The 15,491-nt window shown below is 47.1% G+C and overlaps 1 protein-coding gene and 2 non-coding genes across 8 annotated transcripts in view; 2 read left to right on the forward strand and 1 right to left on the reverse strand.

Moving 5' to 3' along the window:
* Positions 1-739: 739 nt before the first annotated feature.
* On the forward strand, positions 740-811 carry TRNAP-CGG. Its single transcript has one exon. It is a non-coding gene; the product is annotated as a tRNA-Pro (tRNA).
* A 360-nt stretch (positions 812-1,171) lies between these two features.
* On the reverse strand, positions 1,172-1,243 carry TRNAP-AGG. The gene has a single exon. It is a non-coding gene; the product is annotated as a tRNA-Pro (tRNA).
* A 2,756-nt stretch (positions 1,244-3,999) lies between these two features.
* The window catches only part of MPZL1 (myelin protein zero like 1), a 34,196-nt gene continuing 22,704 nt past the window's right edge, over positions 4,000-15,491 (forward strand). For 3 of the 6 annotated variants that reach the window (XM_027888357.1, XM_027888353.1, XM_027888356.1), the window contains exon 1: positions 15,190-15,304. In XM_027888357.1, the coding sequence (XP_027744158.1) occupies positions 15,205-15,304 (100 nt within the window). In that variant the 5' untranslated portion in view covers positions 15,190-15,204. Of the gene's footprint in view, positions 4,098-14,602; positions 14,626-15,189; positions 15,305-15,491 lie in introns of those variants that run through there. The other 3 variants (XM_027888354.1, XM_027888358.1, XM_027888355.1) reach the window with 2 other exon arrangements.

The raw sequence follows: 15,491 nt of genomic DNA on the forward strand, positions 1-15,491 counted from the left end.
CTGAGGGGAGGAACAGGGGTTTCTTGAAAGATCTGGGATGCAAAGGCATGGAAACATGAGGGGGAAGCATTGGTGGGATAGAGCACATCAGGGACAACCTGAGATCCAAACGAGCAGCGTGACGAGGGCTCAGAGACCAAAGGCAATGCCTGTGTCTCCCGTGGGTCACTCTGGAGATCCCCGGGGATTCCTGGGTGTCCCTGGATGTCCCTGTGGGATGGCCCGCCCCGCCAGGGGGCGCAGCGCACAGAGCGGGGCGGGATAAACCAACGCCACTGGGGGTGTGTGTCCTATTTCCCACCCCCCTTTCCCATCCCCTGGGAATGAGCTCTCCCGGCTTCGAGCGCCACCGGCCGTGGAGCGGGAATGGGAATGGGAAGGAGGGGGTGGTCGCTGCTGCACGCCTAGGATGAGCGCGGGAGCGGGGTCTGAGCAACGGAAGAGAGCGGAGCGGCGCGGGGGCCGCCGCACCCCCCGCAGGACTCGGAGTCACCTCTGCCAAACGGAGTCGAAGGGTCGGGGGAAGGGCGATGCCACGGGTTACCCTGGAGAGGGAGGGAAGGGGGAAGTGGCATCAGTTACGGAGAGGAGCGATGTGTTGCGGAGCGGCAGGCAAAGCCACCGCGGGTGTGGCGGTGGCGGGGAAGGACAGAACCACAAAAACGCTGACGAGGGTGGCTGGGGCTGGGAGGAGGCGGGAAGAGAGTAAAGTGCTGCGGCGACAAGCTGATGGTAGAGCGGCTCGTTGGTCTAGGGGTATGATTCTCGCTTCGGGTGCGAGAGGTCCCGGGTTCAAATCCCGGACGAGCCCGCCGGCATGGGGGCGCGCGGCGCTCTTTCTTTTGCCGCCGCGGTGCTCTCCCGGAGCGTTTTTGCGCGTCCGGCTCGCCCGCAGCTCGAGGAAGGCCCGCGAGCGGCGGAAGGGCGAGGAGCGTCTCCGGTGCGTGCGAGGGGGGAAAGCTGAGGGGAAAGGCGGAAAAAATTGAAGATAGCGGCGCCCGATGCAAGGCGAAAAGAAGCGCCTCTCCCCGGCGAGTTATTAACGCTTTTCTTTGCGCTAAAATGGAACGAGTGTTATCCCTTCGCTGCCGATGCCCGAGGAACGCTGGGGACAACGCGGAGTCGTAGCGCTGAGCGGACGAAAGAGGTGAAAAGAGCAACAAAAAAAATCGGGCTCGTCCGGGATTTGAACCCGGGACCTCTCGCACCCTAAGCGAGAATCATACCCCTAGACCAACGAGCCGCCGTAGCAATAGAGTTCTCTCTCTTTTACAGGAACGCTCCGGTGCTGCCGCCCGCCCCTCATCGGGATACATTCCCGGCGCTTCGCCCTGGTGCTCCGTGTGGTGCTCCGTGTTGCTGAGGGGGCCACTGATGCTGCTTCCCTGGGTGCTGGTGGTGCCGGGATCCTGCCGCGCACTGCGGCAGCCCCGTTTGCCCGTGGGTGCGAGAGCTGCCATGGCGAGCCTTGGACCGCGGCAGCCGGACTGCAAACCCCAGATGAAAAAGGGGGAATTCGGGGTTCTTTTCCATAATTCCAGACTGTGCGACGGCCAGGCAGTGGCGACGGTACTTCCTGACCTTACAGGTGAAGATTTTACTCAGACCTGTTTAAATAGAGTCTTCTTGCAACGCCGGTTGCTGCTAGGTGCTACCTTGGCTCGTCTCCCTACAATAACTAATTTTGCTTACATTCCAAGAAGCTGGAGGGAACGTAGGAGGGAGAGATGGGGAAAAGAATTGCTTTCATTTCATGGACTTTTTAATGCATCAGGGTTATCAAGAATACTCCTGGCTCAAATTGTTCCTTAGCTTCAGTTCAGCACGGGAATAGCTCATCATTCTCATCCCTTTCCATCGTAAGTTTTCCTCAGAACACTTATCCTTGCATAATGGGTGATCCAAGACCCACATAAAAAGGATGTGAGGACAGTAAATTTGAGAATAAGAAAAAGGCGACATTTAAAAAACCAACACTTTAGGTTTGCCATCTTGCAAAAATGCCTAGAAAGGTGAGGCTGCATATACGTTTCTGCTCCATTTGGAAGGCGGAGATATTAGTGAGTTGGATAAAGGGAAGTCAGAGGGACTAAATGAGGTACCAACCAACTAAGGTGGCAATTCCCCATGATACAAAGAGTTGCCTGTGTTGTTGATATTTATTCCCAATTGCTGCCCTGGATTTCTGGTAGCCTGGGTTTCTAGAGAACGTGTGCAACAGTTAGCTGAGGAATATGCTCCAGAGCTTCCCCTTAGGGTGTAAATAATGAACGCATAAGCTGTTACATTTTAAATTCCACCAGCACTGTAACCTGGCATCTTGCATCACAGCTGGAAAAAAATAATCTGCCTGTGTTTTTGCAGGAGCTTGCTTTGTCATGGCCCTCCTTAATATGGAATACGGGAGCAGGGCTTTCCTGTGGCTTCTTTCATATGCAGATGCGATGAGATGGCCAGAGAGTGTCAGAGAAAGTGGCAGCACAGGTCCTGGGAGGGGAGCTCCATCCTTGGAGCACCGGGGAGCAGAGCACACTACAGGCTTCTGAAGTCTCATGGATGCAGTGAGCAATAGCCGTGTGATATGACTCAGCTTGTGCAACTTGTTTAAAATACACGGCTTAGGAAAAGAAGAAACATTTAAAAAAGAGGTTCCCAAAAGCGAGGGGAAAAAGGGAAGGATGAAAGCCTGGTCTCAGGGGACATGTAGCAGCAGGGAGTCCAGTCAGCAAGCCGAGGGAAATTCCGAGCAGGTATTTTCAGGCGAAAGGCAAAGGTGGTTATGCGACTGGTGTAGCAGAAGAACTTCTGAAGGAGCCTGTGCTTACAGGCAGCACATGCTGAAACAGGCTCTCTGAGTTAATAGGGAAAACCGAGAAGGATCTCGGTGAAGGCAGGGAAACCACTCCTGTCCATGCTCAGAGCTTGCAGCAGTGCTCTCCCTCTTTCCTTGGGATGAGCGCTTCCTGTCGTCGTAACACGCACCTGGGAGAACTCCAGGCTCGCCCATGGCTCGGGAGGTTGGGGCACTAAACGAGTGCTGCGGGAGCATGCTGTTTGGAAGATTCTCTTTGGAAAACTGGGCTGAGCCATGCACAGCAGGAGCCTCACACAGCTTAAAGTGCCTGGGACACCACACTCCAGGGTGACTACTGTGGTCCCTGCGGGCCCCAGCCGCCAGGGGGGTTTTGACCAAGGGATGCCCAACTCCACTGGCGTGACTGGCATTTATTTCCAGATGGATTTAATGCAAACTGGGATGGTCGGTAGCATGCCTGCAAAGGCACTGGGATAAGCTTTAGGCACAGCGTGTTAACTCTCGGGCAGCACCAGAGCCTGAGGCGGTGCTATGGAGGAGGCTCAGAGGAGACGTTATCGCTCTTTACAACTCCCTGACAGGAGACTGTAGCCAGGGGTCGGGCTCAGCTCCCAGATGACAAGTGACATGGCGTCAAGCTGTGCCAGGGGAAGTTTGGGTTGGACATTAGGAAGAATTTCTTCATAGAAAGGGTGATCAGACATTGGAATGGGCTGCCCAGGGAGGTGGAGGAGTCACTGCCCCTGGAGGTGTTTAAGGAAAAGACTGGACGTGGCACTGATTGCCATGGTTTGGTTGAGACGGTGGTGTTCGGTTACAGGTCGGACTCGATAATCTCAGAGTTCCTTTCCAACCTAACCGACCCAGTGATCCACTGATCGTCGGGATTCACCGACCCGCGGGATCGGCTCCTCAGCCCCCGGGTACGGCGCTCCTCAACTCCGCCCGCCGGACGCGGGGGGGCGCTAATGCCGAGCCTAGCTGGGGAGGCGGGACATTACGTACCCAGCGCGCATAGGCCATCTGAGCTTGACTGATGCCTCTCTTTTCCAATCCTCGAGGGGAAGCGGGGCGGGGCGCGGGGGGTGTGTATGAGTGACAGCGGCAGCGGCCTATGGACAGGCGGGGCAGGGGGCGGGGGGCGGGCCCGCGGGCGGCCGGGGGCGGACAATGGGGGCGCCACGGGGAGGAGGTGGCGGTGGCTGGAAGATGGCGGCGGGCGGAGGCTTCGCGGGCCGGCCCGGCGCGGCGTGGGTGCTGATCGCCGCCGCCCTCGCCGCCGGTGAGTCAGCCCTCGCCCCCTGATCGCCTCGAGGCGTCGCCGGGGCGTCCCGGAGTGCCGCTGTCGGGGCGGCGGACGGCTCCGTGGGCAGGGCACGGCGCTGCCCGGCCGGCTCGAAGCCGGGTTCGCGGCAGGCGAGGCCGCCCGCCCTCACCGGGGGAAGGGTCGGGGTATGGAGATGAGCCCCGGGCAGGGCGGGGGTGCGCCGCGGCCCCGTGTCAGCGCTGGTTTCGCCGAATCCCAGGATCACTGAGGTTGGAAAAGAGCTCCAGGATCATCGGGTCCGACCTGCGAGTTCACACTGCCATGGGGTGTGCGTTCCGGGTGCACGGGTTCCCTTTGTTGGGGAGAGGCACAGTGAGAATGGGGACGCCGGTGTGGTGATGAATGACTTGGAAAAGGAGCTTTGGTTCGGCCACGGGTGAAGTAGTTGGGTGGAGGGGGAATTGTGTCAGGCAGATGATGCGGCTGTGACTCGTGCAGGAGAGTCTGTGCAGAACCGCAGGATCACAGACTGGGTCGGGCTGGAAGGGACCACGGCGGGGCACCTGGTCCAGCCTCTGCTCCAGCAGGGTCATCCCGGAGCACATGGCACAGGATTGCGTCCAGACGGTTCTGGAATATCTCCAGGGAGGCCGTACAAGGCCATGGAGCAGTGGAGATGGCAGGGGTAATGCTTAACTCTGTCGTGGCTCATGTTCTCCGAGGGCAGAGTTCCACGCCGGCTCACTGTGCTTGAATGCTGGGCGTGGACATTGATGGGATATTTGATATGTACATATCCAGGATATCCAGTGATGGGTATTTTTGGTTGGCAATAATTGCTTAGAGGGTAAAACTTCACCGAGTATTTCAGTAGGAATCGATAAAGAAGCCTGATGCCTCCTCAGTTCACATGCTTGGAAAACTGTGTCAAAAGCCCATCTGGAAGGAAGTTTAATAAGAAACTGTGCTGAGTGGTAAGAAGCTTAAAGCTTATTTCATAGAATCATAGAATTGTTTGGGTTGGAAGGAACCTTAAAGGTCATCCAGTTCCATGGGCAAGGACACCTCCCAATAAGACCAGGTTGCTCGAACCTGACCTTGAACTATTCCAGGGATGGGGCATCCACAGCTTCCCTGGGCAACCTGTTCTAGTACCTCACCACAGCAAAGGGCTTCCTCCTAATATATAATTCCTATTATTATTTCAATTCCTAAATCTATTTTCAAACAGCATTGTGCAGATTTGTTTAAGATTACTGCATTTTGCAATAAACATAAGTAGAGATTGCTAAGGCTTGCTGCATACCTTCAGAGACAGCCTTGATATTTAGATTTAAATAGGTAGGTATGATATATGCATAGCTTACCATAAAACTAAGTTCTTGGAAAATAAATATGGAGACAGGAGAAGAAAGGAGCATATTTCCCCTGACCACAACAAAAGGTACAGTAATGCTACAGTAACAGCTACAGTAGCTGGGAATAGTAGATCATTGTACAAAGTCTGAGGTGTGTAACCAAATATAGTGCCTTAAACCCAAGCAAAGCTGCAAGATACTCTTTTGAAAGAGACTCCGTCCTTCTGAAAAGTGAGGTTACAGTTCAAAGGAATAAAACACTGGGTGTTAAAGTCACTGTCTTGTCTGGGTTGAACTGTTTCTGTTCCCATTCCTACAATTATTGATTTTGTTTTTAACTCCAGATCAGAAGTTATGCCCATGTTGGTTTCTTCTCTTCATGCTTATACTGCACATCCTTAATCCTCCTGTCTGCTTTGAAAAGCAAGGTTTACATCTTTGCAAACAACAGGGTTTTAAGATTATTTTCTTGTGTGCCCTGCATATTTGTGTTAGGAGTTCATCATGCTTGCCTATGGTCAGTCATTTGAAAACTCAATTATTCCATTCACTTTTAAGGATGATGGATCTTTGCCAAAGGTGCTGTCTGTGATTCTGTGGACATTTGTAGCATAAGTAGTTACTCTAGGTATAATCTCTTCTGTACATGGGTGAGCCTTGAGCAACCAGTCAAGACTATCAAGAGAGTGGATTATTTTGCAATCCTGCATTTTCCAGCCATGTGAGTATCACTTAAAGTGGTATCCTGTCTGTGTCTGACATGAGAATGCTATCTGATTGCTTCTGAAAGTCTCAAAGAGTGTCTAGGCATTACTGGAAAGAATAATAATGATATTTTTACTATTCTTTTTGATACTAACAAAGCCTGGGTTTTTTTTATTTATTTTCTCCTAGTACCCCTTTTGTACACACTCTTACAAGTGCACATGGGCACATACACAGCGGTCAGTAACAAGCAGAGGAGTATTGACATGGTACATTTTAACTCAACTGCCTGCTACTGCTTTGAGCTCCCCTGCCCATTTCAGTTACTGCTTGAAATGTTTTCTGAAAATAACCGTATAAGTCAGGGTTGCAATGCTCACTTCGTGTTTGTGCAAGGTTTAGTCAGAATTCCTGTAGTCACCCCGTCAGAAGTTGTTAGTTCTTCTAAGCTGAGACCTCTGATGCTGCAGGTAGGAAAACTTCCTTGCCTGTAGAGCTCAGCAGGGAAAAGGTGGATAAACTCTTCTCTACTGGTTGGGTTGAGGGTGCTCAGCTTGCCTCATTTGCTTGCTGCAGCAAGAAGTTCTTGAATGTATTGAAAGGTCTTTGCCTCAATATTTTGGTGACAAAGTGTGGTAAAATGTCTTGTTTCTTCTTGCCCCCAGCCACTCAACATACTCAGCCTAAGTAACAGCACCCAGTAACTCTTTTGCTTGTTATCTGAATTGCAATTGATTGTGTTAAGCAATACGATCTGTTTGTGGACTTACCTTTTCCTGACTGATAATAAATGATGAATGTCTAGTGTCCCATACAGAGCACCTGCAGCCAGGATGGAAGACCAGAAAAACATGAAATCTAGTTTTATGAGGCAGATGTCTTGAACTGTTTGTCTTGAAAGATTTTAATCTGAGTAATTTCTAAAGAGTTATTGTTTTGATAGAGAAATGCCCTCTAGGTCACCATGAGGTCATCTATCTAAAGCTCATTATTGGCACCCATAGTGGGAGTTCTCCAGGTGTGATAGGATGTGATGTGGTTTGGCCATGTATGGCAGACATGGCTCTTTCTACCACCTACATGTAATTAACTGGTAAATCAACAAAATAAACAGCCTTGTGTACAAAAAAGTTTTGTTGTTTTTTTAGCTATTGAATGCTCACTCAGGATATCCTAGGAATACACTAGAAAGCTGGAAGGTCTGACTATGAAAACATTTACATCCTTATGGCATCTGTCCTTTTTTTGTGTGTGTGGTTTGTTTATCTTGGTTACTTTGCTGACCTGGGGTAGTGGAACCCCACAAGCAGTGAGTAACACAATTGAGAAAATGGGAATGTCTTGTGTAAGAGGAAGCTGTGGCAGGAGAGGGCAGGGAGTACTGAAGTGGCTTTGTTGCAAGCAGAAGAGGCCTGTGGAACTAACTGTGGTGATTTACTGTTACCTCTTTTCAGCAGTCATTTAGAAGAGCAAGTGTTTACTCAAACTAGGGCTTAGCAGTAAGCTGAACCCACAGCACAAAGGATATGCAAATGCATCTTACAGCAGGGTTGAAATCAGTATTTGTTGCTATCTGAGCAGGTGGAAAGATGACCCTTCAGTCAGGTGATTTCACTGATTTCCTTCCCCCCCCATCTCTTTTATCTTTAATGAGGCAGGGCCATTCTGTTACTTGTCCTGAGTAACCTTTTTTTTTTCTAATTGAAGATGTTTATGTCAAGTAAATGTATTGATACCTTTTTGGCTGGGATAGAGTTAATTTTCTTCATAGTAGCTTGTATGGTGCTACGTTTCTGATTTGTGATAAAAAGAGCCTTGATAACAGTGTTTTACATTGGTTACTTATTTTACATTGGCTTACACAGCCCCAGGGCCTTTCCTGTTTGTCACCCTTCCCCTACAGTGAATGGGCTGGGAGTGCACGAGAATTTGGGAGGGGACACGGCTAGGCATGACCACAGGACCTCATGCCAGCAATAAAAGCTGGGGAAAGAAGGAGGAAGGGGAGCTATTTGGAGTTATGGCATTTGCCTTCCCAAGTCTCTGTTAGACCTGATGGAGTCCAGCTTTCCTGGAGACAGCTGAATACCTGCCTGCCCATGGGAAGCAGTGGATGATGGCTTGTGCTTTCCCTGTTAAACTGTCTTAATCTCCCGCAAGTTCTCTCGCTTTTATGCTTCAGTTCTCTCCCCATCATGCTGTGGTGAGGGAGCAAGCAGCTGTATGGGGCTGAGCTTCCTGATGGGGTTATCCCACAGTCCTTCTATATTGTTCCCTTTTGCTGCTGTGACTTTCAGTTCCTGTATTTTTTATTTAGCTGTTGAGTTGGCACTTTCCAGTTGGTGCTGCTGCTTGGTCTTGGTTTAAAGTGCATCGGGAACACGAAGGCTGGTGGTTCTCATGAACTCTTTCTTCCAACCCTGCAGAATAAGATGCTTTGTAGTACACTGACATGCTTTATGTGCATGATGTTAAGGGGCATTAAGGGAACTTGGCCTGAAACATTGATTTCACCTTACCTTGAGTGTTTAAAATCAAATTGAGATTCTGATCCTTAAGGTAAGGTTAAACTCTGGGCAATGTGGCAGTTCTGGCACTTTCACTTCATGAGATGAAAGTAAATCAGGGCAGGTAGGTGAAATGGCCCATGGTGATGTTTTTAGTTGGCTGCGAGCCACCTGTTATTCAGTAACTTGTTTTTGTAAAGATGGTGAACAAGGCTTCTCCTTAATAATAAAGGCACTGCTCTAATGCAAGGGATGGCTCTAGAAATGACCACACATGTGTAAACTGGGGAAGTCATGTAGAGGATGCTACAAGGGAGGCCATAAATACTTCTCAAAAGAGAAGCATTCCTGGGAAGAGTGGGCTGAAGCAGCTCCTACTCAGTGCTTCCTAACCCTGCATAGTTGTTGTGCAAACATGGTGTACAGTGGCCTGGGCTGGGTGTTGGTCTGGTCTAAAAGAACACAATGGAAAAAGGGCTGTTTTGAACACGGGTTAGTTCCTGATAAGATCCACCTTGCTATGTGTGCATGTGAGCTATATAAATTGGCACCACTACTGACAAATTCTTGTGAAACAATGCTTTGAAATACATAGCATGGGCTTTTCCTTTTGGTTTTGTGGTTGTGCTGCTGCAGGTTAGAGCTAGTTATGAGTTTCCTCAGCAAAGAAGTTGGCAAGTGAGTGCAAGACTGCTGGAAGCAGGGTGCCAGAGCTGGCTGCAGGCGTTCATGGATCCATAAGGAATGTGGCCCTCCGAGGGCTTTGGATTTGCTTGAACTGCTGAAGTATTGACTGTGTGACTGAGTACCCTGTTAGCTGAGGAGGGTAATCACCTGGATGACTTAATTTCATCCATCTCTAGCTCCTGCTCTGCTAAGTGATGGGATTTTGTTTAACAGGTTTTAATCGAGTCACTCCATACACAGGAAAAAACCCCATGTGCTCACCTTTCAGGCTGGAAATACCAATACTTGGCAACAGCTGGACATGTTGCTGGTTCAGGAATGATGGCAGGTGACTGGTAATGAAATGCTATTAGAACCTTGGATCGTTTAAAATGTGTCTTCTGCAAGTATTTCTTGATGTGTAAAGATACATTGTCACTGAGTTGGTTACAGCTTTGTGGATTGATTATTGTAAGATTGGGAGAAAAGGGCAGGTTCTTGATGTCTGTTTGTTATGTAGCCTTTTGCACTGTATCTCCTTGTGAAATTTGCATATCCATGTACTAAATTCCACTGCCTAGTTTGTTTTGGAAATTGGTGGCTTCCATGCTGCTAATGATAGATTTTGTCAAAAAGATGCTACATGCTGTCAGCAGTTGGCAACATGGTTGGTATATTTAACATAGTTTCACTTGAAATAGTATTAATAACAAAAAAAATATAGATAAGTTAAAAACCTAGAGGGAAGCTTTTGTTCCAGCCAGTGACACGTCCATCTCTACTATCCACTCCCTGGAGTTTGGGCTTTGTTTTTGTTTGGTTGTGCTTTTTTTTTTTACTCTTCTGATCCTTACCACTCTCATTTCTTTAGTAGTTGTTGTGACAGTTTTAATGAAATGCTCTGGTAATTTTAGGAAATGTTTGTGATGGTGGGATGCTTTTTTCACTCTCTCTGCCATGTGTTGAGCATGTCTACCCAGCTTCTTGCAATTCTTTAGTCAAACAAGCTTCATGATATCCTATTTGTGGGAAAAACCTAGTGTATTTTAAGGAGACTCTTCTAAGATGTACTCCTTATCCTCTTGCCTATGTAGCCCTTCTGTAACTGTACTTCCCATTTTCTGGGATCTCTCCTTGTGCCTAGGAAGAAATGTGCTGTGTTTGTTATTGGCTGTGTTAGTACTGCAAGATTAGAGGCAGAGCAGCTGCCAACAGCTGTTCCAGTTACCGTTTGCACTTTGAATGGCTTTGCTTAACTTGCCTCTTTGTGTTTTCCAGTCTTTTGGTTTGGTTTTGTCAACAAGAACTGCTTACTTGAATCTGAACACTTGTAAACCTACTTGGTCATGGATGGAAAACCACTTAAGGGCTGTTGAATGGAAAAATAAGCTGTGTGCTTTGGAAAGTACCTGAGAGGTTGATGGGTATCCCATAGGCAGGGAAGTATTGCTTTGTGATCCCCAGGGAAAAGTTACCAGAACAAGGCTAAAAGTTATTTGCCTCGAACTAAACAAGCATCTGCCCAAACCTGACATAACTGATCCTGTAGTTGGAACGTAAAGCTGTGCACATATAATGCTTACTTGTTCATAGATCTCAGCACCTTTACGAGCATCTGAGTTTTATGAGATGAGAGAGTGATGCAGCAGTGAAATTATTTCCTCAGGATCAAACAAGAAATCTGTGGCCTGGCTGGCGGGGGAGCTCAGGCATTTTTTGCTGTTCCTCATGCTTGTTCTTAGTTTCTGGTTAAAGCATAGCTTTGAAAGTAAAGCTCGGGAGAGGTTCTTCTGCTGCCTCTTGGCACAACAGTGCTCTGTGTGATGTGGAGCAGACCACTTGAAAAACTAACTCTGCAGTGTGGGAGCAGAAAGTGGTACCCAAGTTTGATGACTGAAGATTTGGTTTTAGGTTTTAGGTCAAAGTAGGTGCATGGAGGTGTGCAGGGCTGAGATACATGGATGTTACTGGCTGCTTTGGCAGCTTTGCCACAGCCTGATTAAGGCTTCTCAATGAAGCTGTTTTCCTTTCACTTGGAGTGACAAAATGCTATTTTTTCCCTCATGGTTGAATCAGGCAGAGCTCAGCTGAATGCGCAAAGCAACCAAGAGAAAGTGAATTTTGTGTTAGCAGATGCTCTTCTGAGCTTGTCTGTACTGGGGGGTTGAACATTCCCAGCAGCAAGGCACCAGGAGGTGGTAGATGTTCATGATATAGGTGTCAGCAGCTTTTCTCTCAGTTTCCTGGAGCTGCAGGGTGCTGCAGGACTGGCCGTGTTACTGCAGACAGGAAGCTCTTTCCTTCAGCAGCCTGAGTTACTTGACGAGATGGGCAACCTGGGGAGCTGTTGTGGCAGCAGCAAAAGGCTGTTCCGGTAAATTGGCATTTGAGAGTGAAACTTAACTCTTCCTTTGAGGCAGTGGAATTTAGTATTAGTTGCTTTGAAACTTAGATGTTAAGGTTGGTTGGTATGACTTTGTCTAGTCATCATTTCTGTAGCTGATGCTGGCTTGTGTCCTGTGTAAATGCGGAGGAGATGTAGAGGAGTAAATGTAGAGGAGTTGGAAATAAAGGAACTTAAGTGTAACTGGGGTGGGGGGAAAGTAGGGGAAACGTATTTTAACTTTTGTCTTTGTTTTGCACCATCCAACTCTATTTTAATTGGCAATAAATCAAATTAATTTTCTCAAAGTCAGGTCTGTTTGGCCTGGGAGTGATCTCCCTGTCCTTATCTCTACCCATGAGCATTTTCATCTTATTTTCTCCCCTTGTCCTTTTTTAAGAAGGGATAATGAGAAAGTGGCTGAACAGGCATGTGACAGCTAGCCAAGGTCAGCACACCACAATGACATGCAAGATCATATATGTAGAGATATATATGTATATATTCATTTTTGTATCTATACACTTAATAAGACTTCAGAGCAGAAAACACCATGGTGGATTTCGGGTGTGAAGGTGGTCAGACATACGTGGCTCCTCAACACTTGTGTGTTGTCCTTTATAAGGTACACCATGGTTTGCTCCTGGGTGGAATTGCAGGCACGGACTCCACTTCTATGTGAAGGCTAAATGATGATGATGAGTTCTTTGTATGGAAATTCTATCCAACGTCTGAATGCTTTAACAGATCTTGTGGAGTTTCAGAGGAATAATTTTGACGTGTCTACTCCTGCCTTTTGAGACATGAAAGCTAGAGTTTCTATACCAGGTGTTTTATCCACAGTGAAGAAGTGATGGCCTGTGGGGGGCATAAGTGCCTGTAATTGCAGTAGGGGGCTATAACTTCGTTCTGGATTTCTGAGATGTTTTGTAGGGTCCTGCAGCTGTTTTTTCATGCTGACTGTAGAGGGAAACTGTGCCTTGTGGGAGAAAGAACTAAATGTCATGCCAATGCAGTTGAGAGTTCTGTCAACAGTAGATGTTTCACAGCACACCTGACATTAAGTAAATGTATTTCTTAATGAAAGCAGTGTTTCACAAATGTATATTGTTTTGTAACTTATGACCCTTAGTCATTAGAAAACCCTACATCCACCTTTCTGATGAAACTTTTAGCCTGCTGGGCTGATAGTGAAAATATCGATACACTGAATTTTCTGTCATTTTGTCAAGACCTTTAAATGGGAACTGTTCAGACTGTTGTATTAATGAATTCCATTGCATTTTTCTGATCTGTCACTGTCATCAGCTTGTTACCTGTAACAGCCTGTCTTTTCAGCTTTCTTTCATCAGACATTTTGATTATTTCCTGGTCTTTCATCCGTAAGAGCCTTCATTTATATTGCATACATGACTGTATTACCAGGTGTCTTTAAGATAAACAAAACAAGTTGCTTGTATTAATTAGTAAACTGATGACTGGCCATTTCAAGAGGAGCAGCACTTTTTTCTACGTAGGATAGGAACTGTAGCAGCCATAAACATCCAGTATTTAGGGATCTGATCAAAGTTTCTGCATGGGCTGTGTTTGCACTGGTGGAAATAAGATGCCTCTGCTTACAGTGTTGGCTCTCTGCATTCTTGGTTTGTTACGACTCCTAGTGATCAAGTTGAGTTGAATCCAGCAGAATCGAGTTTATTTTGGTGTGTTCATAGCCCTAATTAATGGAATGTTTTCATTGGGTCCAAGATTTCAGTAGAGACTGTGGTCTACAAAGAACTTCTAATTAGGTGTGTGTTACTTTGTGTAGAACTTCAGTGCATGGAAGGATTTCTTTGTGACGTGCTGCCAAACCAAATGTTCAGTGAGCTTGACTGCTCTTAATCTCACTGAAAGGTAGATGGTTAACCACAGTCTGGTTAACTAACTAGATACAAACTCTTGTGGTTGTGAATGCTTGTCTGGTATCAATTCTGACTGCCCTTGTCTTCCCCTGCTTGGTAACTGTGAAGGCTTCTTCCATAGGAGTGATTTCAGAGCAATGTATTGGTGCCACTCTGAAGAGTACCAGTGATGGCACAGTGCCTGAGGGTACATTACCTGAAATGATGTGGCTTTGTCACCAATTCTGTGTCACCTGACGTACGTGCTGGTGGTATTACAAACAAATCAAAGCTTGGCATCTTTAGATCTTCTTAAGCTCCTGGAGAGACTGCACCTTCAGAGTTAGGAAGGTCTTGTTCCTTCGCAGCAAGTAAGCTAAAACAGTATTAAGTCAGTAAAGCTGATTATTATGTGGTGATGCTGTGTAATGAATATGCTGAGTACTATGTCACCATTAATCATTTCATGGAAGGAAGCAGTGATCCTGCATATGTCAGTTCTCTTCTTAGGAGAAGGGGAACTGTCACCAAGAACTGCAGTACTTTACTGATCTTGCTGACCATCTCACCAGAGGAAAAAGAACATCACAGTAATGAAGGCCAAGGTACAAACAGGAGTTTTTAGACTGGTGTCAGCTGAACAGGTGGATAGAAACTCTGAGAGACTGTGCCTTGACCTGCAAAGAGTTCAGGGATGCTGGGCAGGTTTTGTGTTGGAGAGATACATGGCAGGTCCATGGTGATAAGAGCAGTTGTGCAGGGTTCTGGGGGGAGAAATGAGTTCTGTTTTAGTCCCATTTAGTCGTGAGCTGACAACTTAGACAACTTGACAAAGATATCAGACTGAGAGTGTTCTTTGAACATAAGGAGACAGATCCTGAGCAGAGATGCAGATCTGAGTAGTCAGTGCAGTGATGGGAGCTTGAACTTGTTTTGCAGATGAGATCCCTGAGACGAGATACCAAGGACAGAGAGACCTGAGAATAGAGAGAGTGTTGGTGAAGAATGAAGATCCATGATGGGAAAAATAGGAAAAGATTAGTAAGTGCAGTAAGAATATGAATGTCTTGTTCTACTTCAAGAGTAGGAGGATTGTCTGAAAAGGAAGATGCGGCTGGAGAGTTTTCGTTCAAGTGTGGGAGCTGGTGAGAGTTCATATAGTTGGAGTAAAACTGCTCCAACAACATTAGAGGTGAAGAAGTAATACGTGAAGGGGCACAGATGTTTTTTTTTTTTCAATTATTTTGATGGTTGGTGAGAAAAACAAAAGCATCTTTCTGTGGAAGAGTTAAAGCAGATGAAGGCTAGATGAGATGGTCAGAGGGAAATACTGGGGCTATGGGCAGTTGGACAGGAATGGGATTAGCTGGCAATTGATGGGATCAAGGATGTATGGAAGAAGGGCAAATGTTTATCTTTGCCCTGTGTACCTTGCAGACCTTCCCTTCCTAAAGCACTCTTCTTTTTCTGACAGTCTTCTTTGATTTTTTTTCTCTTGAGAGGAACTAAGGCTGAGTAAGCTTGAGGAATAGAGCAGTGGGTAAGTGTGACTGAATTATGACTCAAAATTCAACTTTCTCTAGCTGAAGTATTTAAATACATGGAAGAGGTGGAAGAAGGATGGCAAATCCTGGCAGATGTGGAAATAGGAGGAAAAGAGCTCCAGCTGGAGGTGATCCATGTGGATTTTATTGTGGCAGAGGAGGCCAAAGAGTTCAAGGTAGTGGGAACAGCCACTGTATCAGCAAGTGTGGGAGTAGGGGGCGAAGGGTGAACAACTGACAAATGTTATAACCTCTCTACCACTTCCAAACAGTCACATTTGGATTTAAGGAGCTCATGTCTCATGCTGTAAGATAACAGAGGCAGGAAAAATCTTTCTGAAGCAGTGAAAGAGGCAGAGGGAA

Source organism: Empidonax traillii, unplaced genomic scaffold (genome assembly GCF_003031625.1).
Source record: "Empidonax traillii isolate 1590-97213 ecotype Southwest subspecies unplaced genomic scaffold, ASM303162v1 scaffold236:size2090792, whole genome shotgun sequence".
Classification (NCBI taxonomy): Eukaryota; Metazoa; Chordata; class Aves; order Passeriformes; family Tyrannidae; genus Empidonax; species Empidonax traillii.